Source organism: Mixophyes fleayi, chromosome 9 (assembly GCF_038048845.1).
Source record: "Mixophyes fleayi isolate aMixFle1 chromosome 9, aMixFle1.hap1, whole genome shotgun sequence".
In the NCBI taxonomy this organism is placed as follows: Eukaryota; Metazoa; Chordata; class Amphibia; order Anura; family Limnodynastidae; genus Mixophyes; species Mixophyes fleayi.
Window position 1 is genome coordinate 46154710 of NC_134410.1, and position 21827 is coordinate 46176536.

At 39.2% G+C, this 21827-nt stretch overlaps 1 protein-coding gene across 2 annotated transcripts in view; it reads right to left on the reverse strand.

The window, feature by feature from the left end:
- NRK (Nik related kinase) overlaps window positions 1-21827 on the reverse strand; it is a 184988-nt gene that overhangs the window by 129853 nt on the left and 33308 nt on the right. For both annotated transcript variants that reach the window (XM_075184270.1, XM_075184269.1), the window contains exon 3: window positions 11870-11926. In XM_075184270.1, coding sequence (XP_075040371.1) covers window positions 11870-11926 — 57 coding nt within the window. The remainder of the gene's footprint in view (window positions 1-11869; window positions 11927-21827) is intronic.

The window sequence follows — 21827 nt, forward strand, 5'->3', positions numbered from 1 at the left end:
CATATACTTCACGCTTAGTTATAAAACCGAGATTTAGGCTAACTTATTTTTTTATGCATGTGTGAAATTCTAAATCTTGCTTTGCAACTTTAGCATACTTTGATGAAACTGTAAATAATGGAAGATCTTCAGATAATAGTCACAACAGGATTACTTACAGTATAGTCCCAATATTCAGTCACTTGGATAAAGTATGAGATATGCTCTGTTGGACATTTTTTTTCCAGATGTCTTTTATTATTTCATATACTAAACCAATTTTGGCAGAGCATTTACACTAGATGTTAGTTGTTTATAAAAGCTATTTCCAAAAGATATTTGGATGTGCCAAGCTTGTGCGTTGCGTTAAATTAAGCTTATTACAAAATTCAGGCATTCTACCACCTGAGAGTTCTGCTAAAATAAAAAGATGGCTGGGCATTTAAGTAATGATGCTGCCAAATGAAAATGGCATCCTATGCAAAGGCTAGAAAAGAGAGAGACATGGGGCTAGATTTACTAAACTGCGGGATTGAAAAAGTGGGGATGTTGCCTATAGCAACCAATCAGATTCCAGCTGTCATTTTGTAGAAGGTACTAAATAAATGAAAGCTAGAATCTGATTGGTTGCTATAGGCAACATCCCCACTTTTTCAAACCCGCAGCTTAGTAAATCTAGCCCATGGTCCACATTCTAAAAACAGGATTTGAAAAAAATGGAAGGGTGATTTAGATAAGATTATTTAGATTTTTATCAATAAAGTATAGGAAATGTTAAAGATGGTCCACTTTAAGTGATCTTTTTGGACCATTTATAAAAAGTAGATAATATAGATTATTATTAAACATGAACATGTGCAAAAAGTGTACAGGGTTTACTCAGGCACACCCTAATGCAACAGGGGCCATCCTGTGGCATGTTGCAGTTTTAGGTGTGCCTCCCAGCCAGGAGCAGTTCGCCATACACTGCAGCAGGGACCCCAGTCGGCTTCTTCCAATCTGACTGAAGACTGACCCAGAGTAGCTGACTTTCACATCACATGACCTCATCTGCAAAACGTGGGAGGTTACAGTATAACAGCTCATCTGATCAGTGTGCTCTTCCTCCTTCCTCTGCTCAGGCTCTAGGTGGAGTGGGACCAATGGGCATATGGGGAGGTCTCATGTGCATGTTCGGGTGGTCTAATTGGAATGTAAGAAGCATGTGGGGAGATCTAATGGGCATGTGGAGAGGTCTGATGGACATGTGGAGAGGTCTGATGGGCATGTGGAGAGGTCTGATGTGCATGTGTGGGTGGTCTAATTGGAATATAAGGAGCATGTGGGGAGGTTTGATGGGCATGTGGGGAGGTCTGATGTGCATGTGTGGGTGGTCTAATTGGAATATAAGGAGCATGTGGGGAGGTTTGATGGGCATGTAGGGAGGCGTGATGTGCAGGTAAAGTGCATGTGAAAAGGTCTGAGGGGTATGATTGTCATTTAGTGTGACTATTAGTAGCCCTTTGAACCCTCCTCCATGAAACACAGCAGTGAGGCAAGAGCTGTGCTAATTTGTTGATTATTGTGAACATTTTGTTGATGTCTGATATTTTCACCACCCCTCCTGCGCTCCACTGCGCAGCAGAGTATCTCTCTCTAGATTTTCCTGGTGCACACCCTAATGCAATGTGCTGTGCATGCCTATGTTAAGTAGTGTAAATAGCAGATTTACAAATTTTTTAAAGTTAAAAAATCATGGACGGTTTCAATTAGATAAGGAGTTATCTTGACAAATGATAATTGATGCTGACAGCCAACAGGATATTAAGTAATGCTACATAAGTAAAGTAAAAGTCATCTAATCCAGTGCTTGTTCTAGGATCTGTAGTCCATCTCCGCCCTGTAAGATGATACAGCAGTATTTCCTGACTGGAGTCCAGCTGACCCTACAGTGACCGGGAGCATCCTGCAGTCAGCTAAAGCAATGTGGGGCTGCTCTGTGCTGCAGTCCTCCGTACAGCAGACTGGTTCAACCACAGTATAGAAATATTGGCTGTTATAAAGCTATAGTCTAAGATGCAAACTAAGAACATTTACAAGGAATATTCTGTACAGTAATCAGAGATTACACAACATGATGTACTGTTGGACAAACTCTTACAGAAAATGTTGTATAATACATCAGGTTAATGCCTTTAGAGAGTACCTGATTGAGGTTTCCAAAACTAAAATATGACAGGTTTGATTGCTAGTCCTGTCTGCATACTGAATATCTGATGCCTGCGCTGCCTAACATTGACAATAGTGGTAAAGCTGAAACGTGCTGTAAACAACCATAAGGAAGAAATGCTAAATACGTAGTAGTCTTCAAATAAATCATTTTCCAGCATGTCCGTTGACTGCTACGCAATAAAAAAAATCTGTCAGTTGGAGACTGGCAGATGTATGCTTTATCATATCTGGGACGTGGACTATGGACGGGCTTGTAATTAACAGTGATAGCCTGCTTCTACTTTTTTTTCCTGCTGATCTTTGTTGACGTACAATGTGCTCTAAGGAAACAGCATTTAAAAAAAATTAAATTAAGATTTTTTACGAGTATTACAATTTAAAGGAGTTGACGGGGTATAGATCAAGAGAAGGGAAGTAATTAGGCAAGGGGTACACTTTGTAAATCATTAGTATAGCACAGAGTGCAACACAGTAGAATAAAATCAAACCTGTTATTGAATGTTATACGTTGGGCTACCCCTAAAAATGTATTGGACACTTTGTATGGGGACGGGTGTGTTCTTTAGGGTATACAGAGTGTGGGGGTTGGGGATTTAGATTGGTTCCGTTATCTCACTTATCTAGTAGACCTCTGTCCAGGACAATAAATACAGTCAGTGCCAGATCAACATAAAGGAGCGGTTTTAAGCAGGGGCCTTATAATAATCGAGCCAAGGGGCCCCCATAGAGTGGAATTTGATAGGGCATTCCTGTAGTATACTTATTATGTATTCAAAATGGTATATCTTCCAAATCTAGTTAATCACTTCTGGCAAGGTGGGCGGTTCAGTTTGTTTCTAATTAGTGGCAACTGCACATTGTAAGCTAAATAAAATCTGGATATCGGGAAGGGGGGTGGAGTATCTGTGCAGCAGGGCTTGGAGACAACCAAGATAGGCAGCCAACTCCCAAAGGAGGACAAAAGGTGTAAATAAGAACCTTACAGCATAGATAGGAGAGATTAAAAGATTCAATTGCAGTAAGTAATCTGTAAGATTACTGTCTATGGACAGAAACATTGCAGATTACTGCCATTTCTTAGTCCTCATTTTACCTCTCTTAAACAGATCAAGCCCATTGCATCACTCTGCTTTTGTAAAATAGCTTGTATCCGCCTAGTGATATCTATAATGGAGTCTGCGCCACCATTCTAGTTCTTACCACACAAGCAGTGATATTGCCACTTATAAATCCCAAAAACACAACCATCTACACCCAAGAGAAATCTGATTGAAATTGATCAGAAAATTTTTGGTACATTCTAAAGAAATCCGGTCATTAGATGACTATCTGCTGTGCTTGAGGTACTCTGCCTGCTGACTGTTCTAACCTGCCCCCTTGTGATCCTTACACGGTGGCTAACTGTTCAGTCAGTATATGTGGCCAAACTGGAAAAAGAGTCTGGCCAAGTGACCGGATGGACCCATATGTGGCCATGTGCATCTCTGTATAATTAATAATGCATTTATTATTGTGTTTAATTGTAATCACAAATAATTCTACTCTTGGTTGGTACTTAGTGGTTTATCCACATAACAATAAGTACCTATTGTTGCAACTTTTTGCTGGAGGCACTATTGCCTGACACATTAGAAGTGAGGTATCTAGGTTAAATCAGAGGTAAACCAATTTTTTGTAACATGTCATGACAAGCAAGGGGACATACTGGGCTTTTCAGTGGTTTACTGAAGATTGGTGTCAGAATCATGGATCTACCAGGCTCCTCATTTGGCTGCATGTAGCTGTTATAAGGGTCAGCTGCTTTTTGTAAACTTTAATAAAAGCTGATTTTCATTTAATGTGCCCCAGATGAGCATAAAAACAACTACTCCGTGAGTCTGCAAACCATTTTAGCTGTTATTGTACATTGATTTTAAAGCATTGTGAGCGATAGCTCCTCTCCTCTTTATTTTTGGCATATTTAGATGTTCCAATTTAACCGATGAGAAAAGACTTGGAACATTTAATATCGAATGAAAAAGTGAACGAGAAGTGTTGGATTTATAGAACCAGTGTGATTTTTATGTAACCTATTTCCTGCTGACTTAATAGTAAACAAATACAGCTGGATGTCATGACCTCAAAACCCAGTCATTCTTTCAGTTATTAGGTTGTAGAAAGTCACAGTATGAGTCACTAGGGTGTGTCTACTCAGATTAGGGATTGAGAATCGACTTGTCTCACCAAAGGTGGGTGTGAAGTTACCACTATATTTACAATGTGCAGTACTAACCGTCAGTTTTCGGAATTTTGCTTTTCATATGCACACAGACAGACCAATGTGCAAAGACTTTTATCACTTTATACTGGCCTAGGTGTATAGTATTAATTTCAGTAGTCTCAATCTTGTTTTTAAGAACAACGAAAACCTTGCAACTGCCCTTAATCAAATGGCTTCAGCGACTTTTTATACTCCACGTAGACTTCATTGTCAACCAGGTCACACTAAAGTAACACAAAATCTACAAAAATTTTCTCAGAAAGCTGAACATCACTGGTGTAAATCTTGTATCCCTAATGATTTCCTCACATATACTGCTATCTACCACTCCTATCGAAGTGCTCTGGACACTGCTAAACAAACATAATTCCAATCTCTCATCTATGCTCAGGCTTCTAACCCCAAACACCTTTTTAAAACATTTAAATCTCTTCTCACTGCTCCTACCCCAAACCCTCCGACTATCATCAGTGCCCAAGATCTTGCTTCCTATTTCAAGGAAAAGATCGATCAGATCAAACTTGAAATGGTATCATCTCCCTGGACTAGAAATCAGCTCAATTCCTTCCCAGCACCCTCTGACACTCTCTCTTCATTTGATCCCACAAATGAAGAGGAAGTTTCTTCTTTCTTCTTATCTTCCTACTCTACCTCCTGTCCTCTTGATCCCATATCCTCACAAATTGGTAGGTCCTTGTCTCGTGTGCTCATTCCACTTCTAAAATCTGTAATCTATCTCTCTCTACTGGTATCTTTCCATCATTATTCAAGCATGCAGTGATTACTCCTATTCTAAAAAAACAAAATTCTGACCCAAACTTTCTCCCACCTTATGGAATTCACTCCCTCGCGCCACATAACTTTCCTCTAGTCTTCAAGCGTTCTCTGAAAACCCACCTCTTCAGACAAGCTTTTAATATTCCGCTACCACCTTGTTAATCTCCCTAAGTTACCCTATTACCACCCTCTACACAGCTAACACAAGACAACAACCCTCTTACCAACTTCGTTGTGTGACTGATCATACAGCCCACTAAATACTTTGTAACCTTTGCATTCTATCTGGACAAATATGCAGTATGATGTAGCAATTACTCTTGTGTATCAAACCATTGTCCCATAGATTGTAAGCTTGCGAGCAGGCCCCTCTTACCGTATTGTTTTATTACTGTTTGTTCCTAATTGTAAGGTGCTACAGAATTTGCTGGCGCTATATAAATGATGATGATGATGGCAAATGCTGAATATTGACAGTCATTTTCTGAATCTGTTCTCATTGTAAAGCATCTGTAATGTTCTCTAATGTCTGTCATTATCACACTGCATATCTGCCTTCCTGAGCAGGATGCCAGAGTCCTTTTATATCCTTTGTCCAAGAGCTTCTTGCTAGGGCTTGGAGGAGTGTGTGTGTGTGTGTGTGTGTGTGTAACAGTCACATTCTGATTTTTAAAAGTTTCTTAAAGTATGAAAATCTATTTAATTTATTATGTAATTAATGGAATATGTAACCAGTCAGAACTCTGGCTTTGTATTATCAAAAAATAACCGCTCTTTGAATTGACAAAATCTGACTTTGATATCTTTATGTCAACCATTAGTTTTGATGCTGATTTGCTCACATTTATTCAAAAGTCACATCTGTAGAATGTCCTTCCTGCTTCTCTTGTATAGTGCTTGTGTGAGTATAGAAAAAGTTTTTCCTGATTTAAAATAAAAATGGGTAGGTAAATGGAACACAGATCCAGTCAATGTTGCTCAGGCCCATGTGTAGGCAGCTTTATACAGTATGCATTATGGACAATCTTGCCAACTTTTTGAGGTGCCCCTCTGGAGGGGGTATGGGCGGAGGGAGTGGGGCTTGACGTTTAGTGTCATTTTGGCCAAAATGACGAGATTCCCTGAGAATCGCGTCATTGCGACTCTAATTCTTCCCACTTCACTAGGAAGTGGGCAGATGCTGGAGAATTCCCTACTCTCCCGGGAGTCCGGGGGACATACTCGGAATTTGGGAGTCTCTCGGACAGTCCAGGAGAGTTGGCAAGTATGATTATGGCTTATCCGTATGAACGTATTCCTAGCATTACATTCAAACTGGAATTGAAGTGTAAATATAGCTAGCAAAGGATCTATTTTTCCCTCTGCCATCCGGCTCATGCTATCCGCACAGACACCATGAAATAAGCAGAATGGAAGTGACCACTGAAAATGTTGTCTGTATCATTTACTTCTCTGCCACGTATTTCATTGCTGTACTGTGGACAGTGTACACGGCACAACTTGGGGATCGGTCCCTTCCTGGCAGTATTTACAGAGTTATACTTGCCAACCTTTTTAAACCTCTTTCTGGGAGATCCCAGGCAGGGGGGCGTGGTTGGGGGGTGGGCGGGGCGTGGTTGAAGGGTGGGAGGGGTGCTACACAGTGAATTGCATCATTTTGTCGCGGGGCCAAAATGACGCAATTCACCGCGAATCGCTTCATTTTGACAGCAAGATGCCGTTTGCGGGATATTTGCCTGCTCTCCCTGGAGTCCGGGAAAACTACCCGAATTTCGGGAGTCTCCCGGACATTCCGGGAGAGTTGGCAAGTATGGTTATACTGACTTCCCTTTGTATTACACTTGAATGATTGAGTTCTTAGATTAATCGCATCTAATTGATTCCTTACTGCACACTTCAAATCTACCACTAAAATCTAACAAATCTGTCAATGTAAAATTAATTCAATATCATCACCCCAAGTGTCGGTGGGCTTTGTAGCAGCTGTCTTGTTGTATATCTTGTATTACAGATGACAACACACAATCTGTTCTTTGGCAGACTTTACACTGAATTTCACTAGGAAAATAAAAGGCTGCGTGTGTCCCGCAGAACACAAAGAATGGACTTTGCATGAAGGAAAAGGATATGGTAGGTCGCGGCAGGAGCAGCATAGTGTTACAGGAAGTTATCTGTGTGCTATCTCTGGAAACAGATCAGCTTGAAGCCACCAGGAAAATAAATATTTTCTAAGCTATTATATTTTGATAAAAGTATTCATAATAAAAAGTGCCTTCAAAATAAATAACAATAGATTATGAGACATCAAATCAAATAGCATGCCCTTATACCTCTCTTTATAGAACCTATTGCTTATTTTTATACCCTTTAATCTAACAACACTGATATTATGCTTTCTATCTTCAGACACAATTGCATTAGTGTCTCTAGCAATGCCTATTGTAAGTGATCACAGCTGACACAATTGGTTTCTGCTGCTGTGGACTGATTTACACCTTGTAAACTAGTTCAGCACTCCAGGGCAAGTAACAAAGCGTTCTGAGCAAAGGTGTGTCACTCATACTTCACCATGCAGAGATATGCTTAATAGGCCGCTCAGGACTGAAAATGAAATGTGACTGTAAATCCTTTGCTCCTTTTGCTGTGTCTGTTATTTCTGAAGATTCTATGGACAATATGCAGAATAAAATGTTTATCTTAAGACGATGTTCTGTATGTTTGTATTTGTGCTTCTTTTTGTTGAGTACTGAGGGCATGAAGGGTTATTTTGCTGACATTTCATTTAGGTGCAAATTTACACTAAACCATAGAAGCCAGTCTGCAAATTGCTTTTATTTGTTCTCTCTGCAAGTTAGATTAGGGTCATTTACATACTGCAAAAGTGCAGTGTCAAGCAAGTTTGTGAAATCATGCATTTAGCTTGGTAGGTAATAAGTGCATGGACTTGTTGGCCAAGATGGCAGTGTTTGCAGTGGTCCAAAAGTTTGTATCGGTCAATGGCAGGATTTTGTTGGTGTCCCCCAGCTAAATGTGGATTTGGTGTATAAGCACCTCTACCCTACTGGTGCTCTTTGCAGAAGTCAGATTTAATTTTGCAGGACATGATTATTTAAATGATAAAGATGTGCATTTACAGTAGTGTACAGGAGTAGTGACCCAGGGGTGCCTAAAATCACTTGGGGACTTGACAGTATGGCAGAGAGCATGAACCTCACTTTCAGCTATACACTCGACCTTGCCCTGGCCTTCTGGCTAGGCAGGAATCACTTTTAACATCTCGGCCAGAAGGCTGGGGCCATTTTGCTCTGCATTATTTATTTATTCTCACTGTACTTATTTTCACGTTTTCTTCCATGGGGAAGGTGCAGTAGCCCTTATGGTCTGATCCCTAAAGATCTAGGGGAGATGGTGTGGTCCTAGTGGCTCCCACTTCCCTGAAGCCTATGAGGATGGGGGGGCAGAAGATTTGATGCTATGGGGGAAGCTCCGGCAGAACCCTTTGCATAAGGGACCCCCTAGCCTAGGACAGGGGATGGTTTGTCAACAGGGGAAAAACCTCCTGATAAATGCTTGCTAAACGCTTCTGTTGGAGTTGGAGCTAACCGGGCATACTTATAGAATTCCATTGTATATTTAATGTGTGTAACGCTTCAGCACGCAACATTGAAATTGGTGCAAATGCTGGTCAGAAAGTGGGTGTGTTCAGGGACACTCAGCTTTCAGAATATTTGTATCTATCAGCATCAATGCTCACATTGGAGGATTTATAAGCTTTGTGTATGCGCATTAAGAGCCTCATTTAGGTTGTTTGTGGGGGGTTCAAATATGCACATTTTTGCACTTTGAATGTGCACAAAAAGTCTGTATATAGATTTAAGTGTAAATTAGATGAGGCCCTCTACGCTGGCAAGTGTCAGAAAGGGGGGCAGGCAAGCAAGCGTTAGTTGAGTACACCAAGAGCGTCTATATATCTTTTGCGTGTGCTGGAGGCCTGGTGTAAAGATAAGTGATGATGACGACACTGGCAGCATTACTGTATATAAGCGCTGTTTTCATATTGATTCCTCCAGCTGATTGTACTTTCATACATTGGCATAGTTGCTATATTATGTCAAATTGAAGCCGTCTATTCACAATTCTCATTGGACAGTTAGAGTACTACAGGAAAGAAAATTCTTATTGGGTTTATAAAGTGGAAAGCCACAGGTGTGGAGGTGTCTGTGTCCAGTAGTAAAAGTGGCTGTAAATGTTTTCCAATAATGCCTGTGTTTACAATGGTTTAGAAGCTACTTTCAAATGGGTTTGTTTTTTCAGTAGAAGGCAGCAGACAAGATAATAACAAAGTTGCAAATAAAGGCTAATTCCAAGGGGCATATTCAATTCTTACAAAGTTCCGCAGCGTTAAAACTTGTACAGTTATTACGGTAAAATCCAGCGAGTATTGTATCGTATTAACTGATTTTCCGTGCACGATTACCGTAATAACGGCAATCGTGCGCGGATTTTCGGCAATCCCGCTGACAATTGAATATGCCCCCAAGAGTTAAACATAAAACTTAACTTGAATTTTCGCAATCCACCGAATCTGTGTGTGTGTGTGGGGGGGTTTGCAACATTTGTGTTTGTGGTTGTTTTGGTCGCTAACATTAGCATAGTGTGGATGGAAAAACTGCTGCCTGTATGGTAAAACAGGAGCAAGGAGAGAATCCCTGGACCGCTGCATACATTGGGACTTTTCTTACTCCTAAGGCCTTTTTTCCCATAACAACATGCCTGCCTGACTGTGGCAGACAACATGGTACCTACTGGATTGGGTGGATGACTGGATATGAATGTAATCTGCATTTATATATAATCTCTGGAATTAAATTGATTGTTCAGTTTTGCATGGAGTCCATTTAATATCGACAGGAAAATAGGGATTTGAAAAGGACGTGTGGTATATTTACTAAACGGTGGGTTTGAAAAAGTGGAGATGTTGCCTATAGCAACCAATCAGATTCTAGTTATTTATTTAGTGCATTCTACAAAATGACAGCCAGAATCTGATTAGTTGTATAGGCAACATCTCTGCTTTTTCAAACCCACAGTTTAGTAAATACACCCTTAGGTGTGGAAGCTCCTTTTAATGTAAATTAACATTTAGAAAAGTAAAAGACTGAATAAACTACATTTTAATGAATGTTTCGATAAAAAGGTAAAATCCCATTTACATACTATATATTCCTGTCATTCTGTCAACAGAGTCAGTCAGGCATTAATATGTTAACACAGAATATATACATACAAATATACATTGTGTGTGTGTATATATTTATTTACACTTTATCTCTATATACACTACATATAATTTTAGTACAAATGTGCTGACTGTAAAGCTTCTCAATGTTTCCTTAAGCAAGATTGTTGCAAAAGTCAGAAAATCTATAATACCAGTATACCAATATACTATTTATGCATACACATATTATGTAACTATTAGCAGTCATGTATAGCAGTTGGATATAACAATGTTTTCTAGTTATATATACTGAGACGCTATTTGTATGGATTGTAAAATGTAGGAAGTAATTTTATGTTCTTTGTTTTATTAATTTGCAATGTGTGTGCAGGTCCATGGTGTTTTTGCAAGAGCCAGAGTACATTAAGAGGTGCTTGGCCACCATATAGTTTTGTGGAATATGCTTTGGCACTTGCAGCTGTAGCCTGTGCTAAACGGTACTGTCAGGTAATGTCTCCCAGTAAGAGTCCTGGAAGTTTCTCCATGCAGTTGTCTTTCCCAGGGGAGCTGTTGTTCACCTCAAACTCCTGGACAAAAGCCATTGGCTTTGTGAAGCAACAGATGATTTGTATGGCTGTATGGACCATTATGAAGCCACAATGACAGATTACAGATACTTATTGGTCCTCCCGCTACCACCTCCTCCCCAGCCATCGTTCAGTGGTCAGCAGAAAAGTATTGTGGCTGCTATAGTACCGAAACGGAGGAGCCCCAGGAAAAACTGCTTCAGTGAGTGTAGTTCATTGGGCTCCAGTATGGGGAAGCCCTTGGCCAGGGAGAACTAACCCAGTAACTGGGAATGTTGTATTAAGTTTTCTCAATAGAGCAGTAGATTGATGAGGTATTTTCTCTTTACACTTCCACAGGTATAAGTTAGGTTGTATTAATTTTTTTTAAAAAATGTTGGAAAATAAAGGACTTTTAAGACTGAGACATATTAGGATGTAGCCTTGCATTAAATGTTGGGCTAATGTTGGAGAAGGTAATTAGAACCTGGATATATGACTGTTAGAATTGAGATGGTTTCATTAAAGTATTTTTTTTTTATTTCAACCAATGGGTCTGGTGTCTTCCTAGCACTCCATGGGCCTCTGTAGGCCTCTAGTTTCCAGGAGCCATTACTGTGACGTTTAATGGTGAATCTCATGTCCTCATGTGCACCAGTCAGGTCTCACTTGGTATATCATTTATGCAATAATATAATTATTTTGTGGGGGGAAAAAGGCATGTCCATCAAGCTCAGCTCTTCATTCTTCAAAGCAGTTGTTTGTAGAATTCTGATACATTATGATATTGAAAGCAAAAATGGTTTAATAACAAAAGACTTACTTATATCATAGCATACAAAATTGATCACTTACCTCTGTGACATTCATGAGCTTAATTGCTGCTAGCTGGCCCGTTTTAACATGTCGGCCCTGCAAGGACAATAAGATAAAAGTTTGATTATGAGACTTAATGTTAACAACGAATTAAAAGAATAGCTCTTGTAGAGAAACCCTCTCACTTCACCAGAGCCAACAAATACTTTTAAACTGCGTCTTAGATCTCAAAGTTTGAACAAACTAGCTGCACATGTGTAATCAATCAGCACATGTGTAATCTAGCTGCACATGTGTAATCTAGCAGAACATGTATATTCTAGCTGCACATGTGTAATCTAGCTGCACATGTGTAATCTAGCAGCACATGTGTAATCTAGCTGCACATGTGTAATCTAGCTGCACATGTGTAATCTAGCAGCACATGTGTAATCTAGCTGCACTTGTTTATTTAATTGAAAGGTAATTTTAACAATTAGTTTATGGGGTTTTGTTGTATTTTTTTGTTTTATTACTTCATGAATATGAAAGAAATGTGTTAAAATTGAAGCAAAAGGCCAGGCTAGATTTTACGTCTCTTGTACTAATTTGTGTTTGAAAGGACAGAGATTCTGACAAATGCTTAAGTGTCACTTTTTCATGAATCTCCTGCTTTTATTACATTAGGGTCTGGCATAAATGGGACTTTAGGAACCTCATTAAAAATACCAATCACGCCATAAACAAAAACCTGTTAATTAAGTTTCAGTAGCTAGAAGAACAGTGAAGCATCTGATGAAACCTCTCCAACTAATGAAGGCTGTGTGTTTGGTCATTATATGCCTTATCTGATGTAAGTTATGGTTGGCACATGTTTTCTAGCCTCTCAGGATAAGGCCATTGTCTGATATTTCAGTCATTCACTGGCCAGACTTTACAGCTGAAAGCACAAAGAACCACTGGTCCCCACATTTAACTCCCCTCTATCTGTGATTGATAAGAGATCATTACACAGCATCCCAGAAGCATTGACCTGTACATGTGATATCTCGCTGTAACTGAATGCAGCTTGGATAAAGGTGACATCCGGCTACATATTCGTTCTGCCCACATGATGCCAGCTGTAATTGTCTATATGCTTCAGGTTACACTTTAATCCTGTAAATGTTTCTTGGACAGGTAAATGAAGGGGTTTGTAGTAGCTGGTCTTGAGCTACACACAAGCAAATAATATGAATATAGCAAATAAATATAAACTGTTAAACAATGTCCTAAACAGTATTTGATGGATTTAGGTGTGTTTCTCTTTACATTTTTATTTTCCACATATGGTCAAGTAGAAAGAAAGATGCCCCCCTCAAAATGCCAATAGTATGCTCTCTTCTTATATCTAGTCAGTGTTTTCTTTATCTTTCTACACACCACAGTCAGAATCAGAGGTGGAACTATTGAGCTGTAGGCCCTGGTGCCGAGAGGTGGGAAGGGGGGAACCGGGACCCCAACACTCTGCATCTGCCCATTATCTCCATGAGCCCTGGTGCACGGCACCTGCCCCACCAATGGTAGTTCCGCCACTGATCAGAATATAGGCTGGAAGTTCACTAAGCGGCTTCATCATGTCTGAATGTTTTTTAAGTTGGGGTTTGGAGAATTTTACAGGTGGCCTGGATCTGTGGAATTAAGGGAAATTCCATTGGTGGTCATAATTCTGTTGGTGGGAGCTGAACAGGATGATTAAAAATAATCTTTGTCTTATATAAATGTTAAATCTGGCAATTCCGTTAACATTTATTTGAAATGAGGTTAAAGGATAAGTCCTTTTTTATTTTAGTTAAGTGTAAAAATAGGCCATTTGGTAAAATGCATTATGGGCCAGACGTATGCAGGAGTGCTGAGGCCTAGCCTTATGAAGAGTCTGTATTAAAATGTACCATTAAGATATGCACTACTAGACTCTGTATCTAGCTAATCCATATATATGATAACACATTGGGGCAGTTAGCCAGAAAAGGTATATAAAGGGAAACTTATCATTTAAGATGCCCACACCTTAATATGAGTTAAAATTACAATAATAATATTGGTTTATTAGACTATAGCTTGGAATACCTAAAAGGAATGATCTGACTGTGAAAGTTGAATTGCAGCCACAAACAGAAATACGCTTTTCAGACTAAAAAGTCTGGTAAAAGTATCTAGTCCCATAACTAACATAACGGTCATAAATACTGAGAAAGGCAGCACGACTATATAGTTCTAACATGTCATCCTCATATATAAAGTGAGGAAAACATATTAGAAGGAATGCTATGAAAGATATGTAACATAGTTGATGAGGTTGAAAAAAGACACCAGTCCATCACGTTCAACCTATTTTGGATCTCCTACGATCCTGCACTTATATTTGAAATTAATCCAGAGTAGGCAACCGCCCATCTGTTTCAATTTTGTCATGCATGAGCAACGTGTATATGGTGGACAATATATGGGAGGGGAAGTATGTGCTGGATAAATGAGGGACAGTATATGATCAGTATGGGGGCTCTATCTGTTGGGCTAGGGGGTCTGTATATGGTATTCAGTTGGGGAGCTGTGGAAGATGGTAAGATAGTGACTGTAAAAATGAGGAAATGTGTATATAGGGACAGTTCAGGGACTGTTATTACTGGGTTCAGATTTTGCATGGAGGACCATTTCATTGTATCTACACCACTGCTGTAATCAATATTATCCATTTTTTTGAATACAATTAATGACACTTATTCATTCTGCACAAACATAAATTAAACAATATATTTTGATAAGATACAGCAACTTGTTATCTATATGCAAACAATGGCTCCTTTTAATTTTCCTTCCCATAAAAAAATGTCTAGAAATCTCTCAGGCAGGAAATGGGTGGAATACAAATCGTTTGATACAAACAAGAGAAAAGGAAACCGTGAAAATATCCTGAATGATTAAACATTTTAGGTTAGTCTCACTTTGTAGAGTTCCTCTCATGGGGAGCCAGATGTTGTCACTTTATGTCTACTTGAAATTATTTTTATCTGCTACTGCATTATACATAATACTGGATATACATCGTAACTCTTTTACGTGGTATTTTGTGAAAAGACCTTCTTCATTGATCATCTAATGCAACTTATTTTGTATTATATAAAATTTATTGGATGTGGTATAAAAATCACATTTTGTTACCTTTTGAGTCCTTAGCTGTTTGAGAGTGTTTACTTAATATGGCACAGCATTCATGACTGTCCACCCATGCCACACATATTTCTAGTTGGAACAGACCATACCCCATTTGGGGGTAAATGTATCAAGCTGAGAATTTCTGGCGGGTTTGAAAAGTAGAGATGTTGCCTATAGCAACCAATCAGATTCTAGCTATCATCTTGTAGAATGTACTAAATAAATGACAACTAAAATCTGGTTGCTATAGGCAACATCTCCACTTCAAACCCACTGGAAACTCTCCCCTCAATACATTTCCCCTGTGGTCTCTAGAAATCAGGACTGATGGAAGGTATACATGAATGTGAGTGTTGGTGCTCTCAAAAAATAGGGGACTTTGCTGTTGGTCCCCCATGTTGTATAATATTCATCAGAATTATTTTATTGTGCTATATTTTTACAGCTTTACACTGGGCAAGCACAGACAAGTATGCTTTATTTTTTTGTGTATTATATTTATTTGTGGAGTGTGTGGTACTGTAAGAGCTGCAAAATAGTTCCGGATATGATTGGTTGCTGTACATGCTACAAGTGAGGAAATCACTGTAGTGATATAAAAATACATTTTGGAAACTCTCTTCCTGTGTCTGCTGGCTCATGTTCAGTTAGGAAATTTGTCTTTTCCCTAAGAACTACAATTCTTTTCCCTACTAGTAATATACTACTTTTACTCAGTCTACATATATGTTCAGATAATTCAAGAGACTCTCAAAAGCTAGTTGACCCTGGACTGATCATGTCTAATTGTACTGTTACTATTTTATGATTGTGCGTAATGTTTCAATTGTCAATTTTAGGTGCGATAAACTAACTTTCCATTATTTGACCGAACACTGATAGGTGGTGCAAACCATCAAGTCAACCATTGAGACATCAGGTTCTAATCACATTTTCCAGAATCTCTTTGATCCACAATATGAAATGGATAGGTGCCATTTGCTGTGCACTTAGGAATCCTTTTATTGCTATTTTTATCATGTCTGTAAAAAACAGTGGTCATCAGATTCCTCCAGTAGAACTGTGTTAACAGGGGAAGTATCAGATAAGCAGATGTGTCCATTGAGACATAATTTTTTACTTACAAACAGACTAGTTCACCCTTTTTGGTGCTTATAATTGATATAATACAAATAATGTCATCTATTCCCTAGGGTCACAATAAAAAAAACATACAAAACTATTCTTGTTCAGAACAGAGTTTACATAATTTAAAGACCTTCCTAACTTTTCTATTTGTTTCAATAAACCTATTTTAAAGCATGTATGAGTAGGACTAAAGCACGTTATTGTGTTCAGTTTTATGTTATTATTATACCAGGTTACTGTAATGTACACGGTATATCCAATCAGATTGCAATTTTCATAGCAGCACATGGAATTTCAGAACACAAGTGTGTTGATCTTCTGAGATGCAGTGACCTGGACACTTGTATGATTAAATTAGTGTGACGGAGGCAGTGTCATCATGTGAGGAAGAGAATGGAGGAAGTTGGGGAGCTGGTGGATGGAGTAGTCATATGAGGCTTCTGTAAAACTGATGTATGGTATCAAAAACCTACCTGAAACATGCATGCAATATTCTGAAAGATGATATGAGGGTGTTCTAGAGTCTGAACAGTGATTTGTACAATAGCTATCAATTTGACCAAATATAGTTTTCAAAGTATCAACTGTTTGATACTTTTCTCACATGTGGAATTCTTAAAAACCAACATGTTACTTTGGCTGTGTCTGATGCTGTTCCTCTCAGACATCCTTTGATCAGTGTACTACATTGCTGACTGTATCTAATCTCCTTGTTTGTGCTAACCCATAGTTACAAGTAGTGTCAGACAGCTGATTTATGGCAAGTTATTGTTATGTCTATGTACTGCTGTAGTGGGCAACAGGCGGCCCTCCGAGCCTTCACCTGCAGCCCCCAGCTCCTTAATGCTTTATTGTAAAATTACTTGTTACAGCGTGTAACACTTCTTTTAAATGATGCTGATATGATATTTCAGATAGGTGTCTCTTTCTTTGATTAAATGTATTATTTTAACTTGTTACTGAGATTACGGGTAATGTTCAGCCCTTTTGAAGGTTAGAGGGCTGCACCATGTTGCGCCAAAAGAGTATCAGGTTGCCCATCACTGATGTACTACATGGTAACTGTCACTTTTGTATTAACTCATATAAATAACATAAGAAAATGGGCAATAGATTTGATTTTTTTTCAACATGTCTGCTAGTTTCCATCTAGTAGTCATTACATTTAATTATGTTTTTTAAAGGAAATGTCCACCTTTTGGCAGCTTCCTTTTTGTCCGTGGCCTTATGCTTGATATCTGTGAAATATATGCCCATTGTGGACTGTTTTTGCACTAACACCAGAGTTATATTCAGTCCTCATGGCTATAGAACCTAAATATCCTGACAGGGGTCTTTGCATTGGCTGCCAGGCATGAATATGACCAAACCCCCTGATGTGCCATTTACTGAAGTCACCAAGCACTAATAGTTTGCTCTGACGCAGACATCTAGTGGTCTCAATTGAAGGGATCCCTCTTTACAAGTATTTGTGGAAAGGGCACCAGCATAAGCGATGGAGTCCAGAGGTGATCATCCTGCTCAATAAAATGCATAACTCTTTGCCAAACGTGAACAATTTTTGTGCATTTCCCCAGGGGGCATAGATGATATACAACTAACAGTAAATTGTGATGCAGCCAATTGATCAGGGGAAACTATAGTCCACAGATGTTTGAGAGCTATAGATGGGACATTCTATCAGGGAATTACAGTTGCATAGAGGAAGTGCATTGTTGATGATAATATTGCACTGCTCCAGAAAGTGGAAGCAAAGAGCATAAACAGTAACAATTGCTGTTTGTGATTAGAGGGAACCAATTCATCCACTAAGGAACTAAGATTAGTGGGAGAGACAATATAGTTCAGTAGCAAATAACTTGTTTTTTCATCTCCTCTGTAGTGGTAGAGATTGGGCCTCATCCTGTGCTCTAAATTGCCCTTCATAACACAGTTCTTTCCTGGTTCACTTCCTACCTGTCACACTGACCCTTTAGTGTTTTTGCCACTGGCTCATCCTCCCCTCCACTCCCACTATCTGTTGGGGTCCCACAAGGCTCTGTTCTTGGCCCTTACTGTTTCTCACTGGTCACGTCTTCTTTCGGGGATCTAATTTATCCTTCAGCCTCTAGTGCCACCTCTATGCTGACAAATCTATATCTCTTCCCGTGACCTCTCCCCTTCTTTACAACTCGTGTAACCAACTGTCTTTCTGCTATATCCACATGGGTGTCCAAACACTAACTAAAGCTCAACATGTCTAGAACAGATTTTATCATCTTCCCTCCTCCCAAAGTCACCACCTGCCCTCAAATATCCCACACTGTCAATAACACAACAATTTCCTCAGTCTCCCAAGCCCGCTGCCTTAGTGTCACAATTGTCTCCGCCTCCTGTTTTATTCTTCACATCCAGACTCTCTCCCAGTCCTGTCGACTCCACCTTAAAAACATTGCCAGAATACACCCTTTTCTTACCCAGCATGCTTCCAAAACTCTTATTCATTCTCTAATCGTGTCCTGTCTTGACTACTACAACCTTCTGCTATTGACACCCATATATCCACACTTCAATCCACCCTACATGCTGCTGCAAGACTGATATTCCTCTGTCATCACACCACATCTGCTGCACCACTTTGCAAATCCTTACACTGGCACCTTGTGTTCTCCAGAATCCAATGCAAATTACTAATCCTTACCTACAATGTCCTCAACAACTGTACTCCTACATTTCAAATCTCATATTGGAAAACTGGCCCAACATTGGAGCTTGTCTGTTCCTAAAGCTTAAAGTAGTCTGATAAAATTTTGATTAAACTGAAGGACCATTTTGGGGTCTCACGCATTGATTTAATTTCAAAATTGCAGCATATGTAGGTGCAATTAATATAATTTAACTCGTATGCACAACGCAGTGGTTAGATTTAGTGTTAACGATCTTTGAATTTATTTAATAACAGTTTAAGCGATGGGAGATACTTAAAATATACTGTAAACCTATTTAAAGAGGCCCTTGTAAAGTTTCTGCATTTATCTGTTCTGATTGATTGGGAATATTATAGAGGTTGTCCTTTATCTCATACTCATACAGCAGTTAGATGGGAATTTCCCCACTGGCACACTGACAATTGACTTATATTGTCCCACCTAGGAATGCCTTCTGCTGATACAGGAGGTTTCAAAGAGGGCGAGTTATGTGAAGTGATGCTGATGCTGTCATCGACCAGCTTTGGCTCCAGTCCATTGAGCAGAGGCAGAAGCCACAGCTAACGGACAACGCAGATGACAGCGATATGTCTACACAGGATATAAGTTCCTCCTGATCTCAGTAGCAAAGCATTATGTGACCTCATTAAGTTAACAGTAGGGGTTACATATGAGAACCGCCACCCCTCCCCCCTTAATTGTGGTGCTTTACAGAGGATATGTTCTAAAATGGACATCCCCTTTAAATACTTAAGTAAATTATTTGGGAAATATGTTATTTTCATTTGTACTCATAACATGCAAAATAAATTAAGACATTGAAAACATTGATACATTAAGACATTGTGTGACTACTGTGTTTTCCACGTGTTGTAGTTCCCTTTTTTACTCCAACTAAATCTAAATATTGTGGTTCAGTGCTGGGTTCCTGTTTTAACACAGGTGCCTGGAAAATGGTCACCATCTTTATTTTCAGATGGTAAAGCCACAAACCACATATGTTTTTATTTACTGTGAAATATTAATTTTGCAGAATATACAAAGCTTGTTGCTCTGTTGTATTTTAGTGTATTGTTAAACAATAGAACAACATCTGCTGTTTAACCATTCACTGCCAGGGGTCTTTGCCGCACCATTCTTGATGTGTGAGCTTCATCCCATGACATAGATAATTCTTCATGTATTAACTGCTAATATTTACAGGAATTCTGTATCCATACACAATTTATCAGACAGAAAAAACCCACAGGTCCATCTAGTCTGCCCTTTTTGTGTTTGTTTGTTTTTAAATACACAAAAGTAAATTATATTGAAATTCTAGAAAGCAAATAACCATTATAGCTCTTTCAGACATTACTAGAGTAGCTCCATTTTCAGTGTTTTACAACACTGAAAACATTCTCTAAAATGATATGGAAATGAAATCCTCCAAGAGTCTAACCAGTGGTCCTCCAGAAGCAGGGCTGCCACTTTCATTGGGCAGCTTTAGGCAGCTAGCTCAGGCGCTGAGCTCTGGTGGGTGACACTGAGGCCGAGAACAAACATTAATAATGTTTCTGAAAGAGGCATTGTTAGTCTATTTAATGCTGGCGGCTGCCACCAGACAGCTTGTATATTACCAGCGACTGGCGCAGCCAATGTGAATGATGTCGCTCTGACAAGTATCACTCATTGACTCAATAGATCTCAGGAGAGCATTGAGGTGCCCCTCCCCTATACTCTTTCCCAGGTAATCTGTCCCCAGAGGAGCTGGGGAGCAAGCAATGACTTCTGTGAATTGGAATAGCCCAAATACCAGCAGCTCAGCTACTCCTGAGGTTACAGCAACAACCACTAGGTATAGCTAGCAGCAGCAGCACTGTGTACAAAATACTGTATAATTATAGATAAGATAGGGACATTACCTGCTCTGTATAAAGAAATAGAAGGATCATCTAAATGTCATAGATACAGCATTAAACTGTTTATTATAAAAAAGTTGTTCTTTGTTTATTACTTTTTTACTAGTTTTCAGTTATCTAGTACATTCTAGAACATGATATCTACAATCTGATTGGTTGCTATAGGCAGCACGTCCACTTTTCCTTTTTAGAAGGACCGATACATTTACCCCTAAGAATTACTGTAAAGTAGAACTAATCCTTTCCAGAAAAGTGAATGCTTATCAAAATATAATGATTTTATGTCCTACAATGTATGTAACTCACTGAGATTTCACTTGTGTTTGACTGCCATACTTGCTACATGCTTGAACTGTAAAGTTCTTTAGGTAACTCAGCCATATTTATTATAGATTGATATCTCTATAGGATAGTCTCTCTGTCATGCTGCTGGTTTCTATTGCAACTGTTTAGGTCTGTTTGTTCTATGCAGTAGAGAGTTTGAAAATGTTTAAAGGATAATTAAACATTTTAAAAGTGATCTAGCTATTGGCACTTGTACTTGATGGGCAGAATAGTGCAGCAGGATATGGGATAATCTTTATGCTTAACCGCTAGGTAAGATAGTAAATATCTAAATTCATATGTCCATTTCTAGATCATGTCATGTATAAAGTTTTCTTCTTATGGTTATGATGTTTGTTGAGAAAGAAGTATAAAAATATATCTAATAATATATTAATAACTCAAGTGTTTGTGTTGGGGGCTGGGTACCTTTAGCACAGGTAGACCCCTGGGCTAAGGGTACTGTGAGGACCCCAGTAATTTGTAAAGGCCCAGGTCCCCCCTACATCCAATTAACTTCCCACCCCTTCAGCCCCTATGTATCACCTTCTCTCCTCCTTCCCCCCGATACATAGAAAAACAGCACTTAGCTGATCCTCTCCTCTTTGATGCAGCCTGCAGGCTCTGGACGCCACCACTTCTTTCTTCTTGCCCTGCTGTCAGAGTGCTGCTTAGTGAGGAGGTCTTGTGAGACTAGAAAGTCTCATGTGACCTCCTCACTAAGCAGCGCACCGCGCACGCACTGACAGCAGGGCAGCTAACAGCATCATATTTACTGTTAGC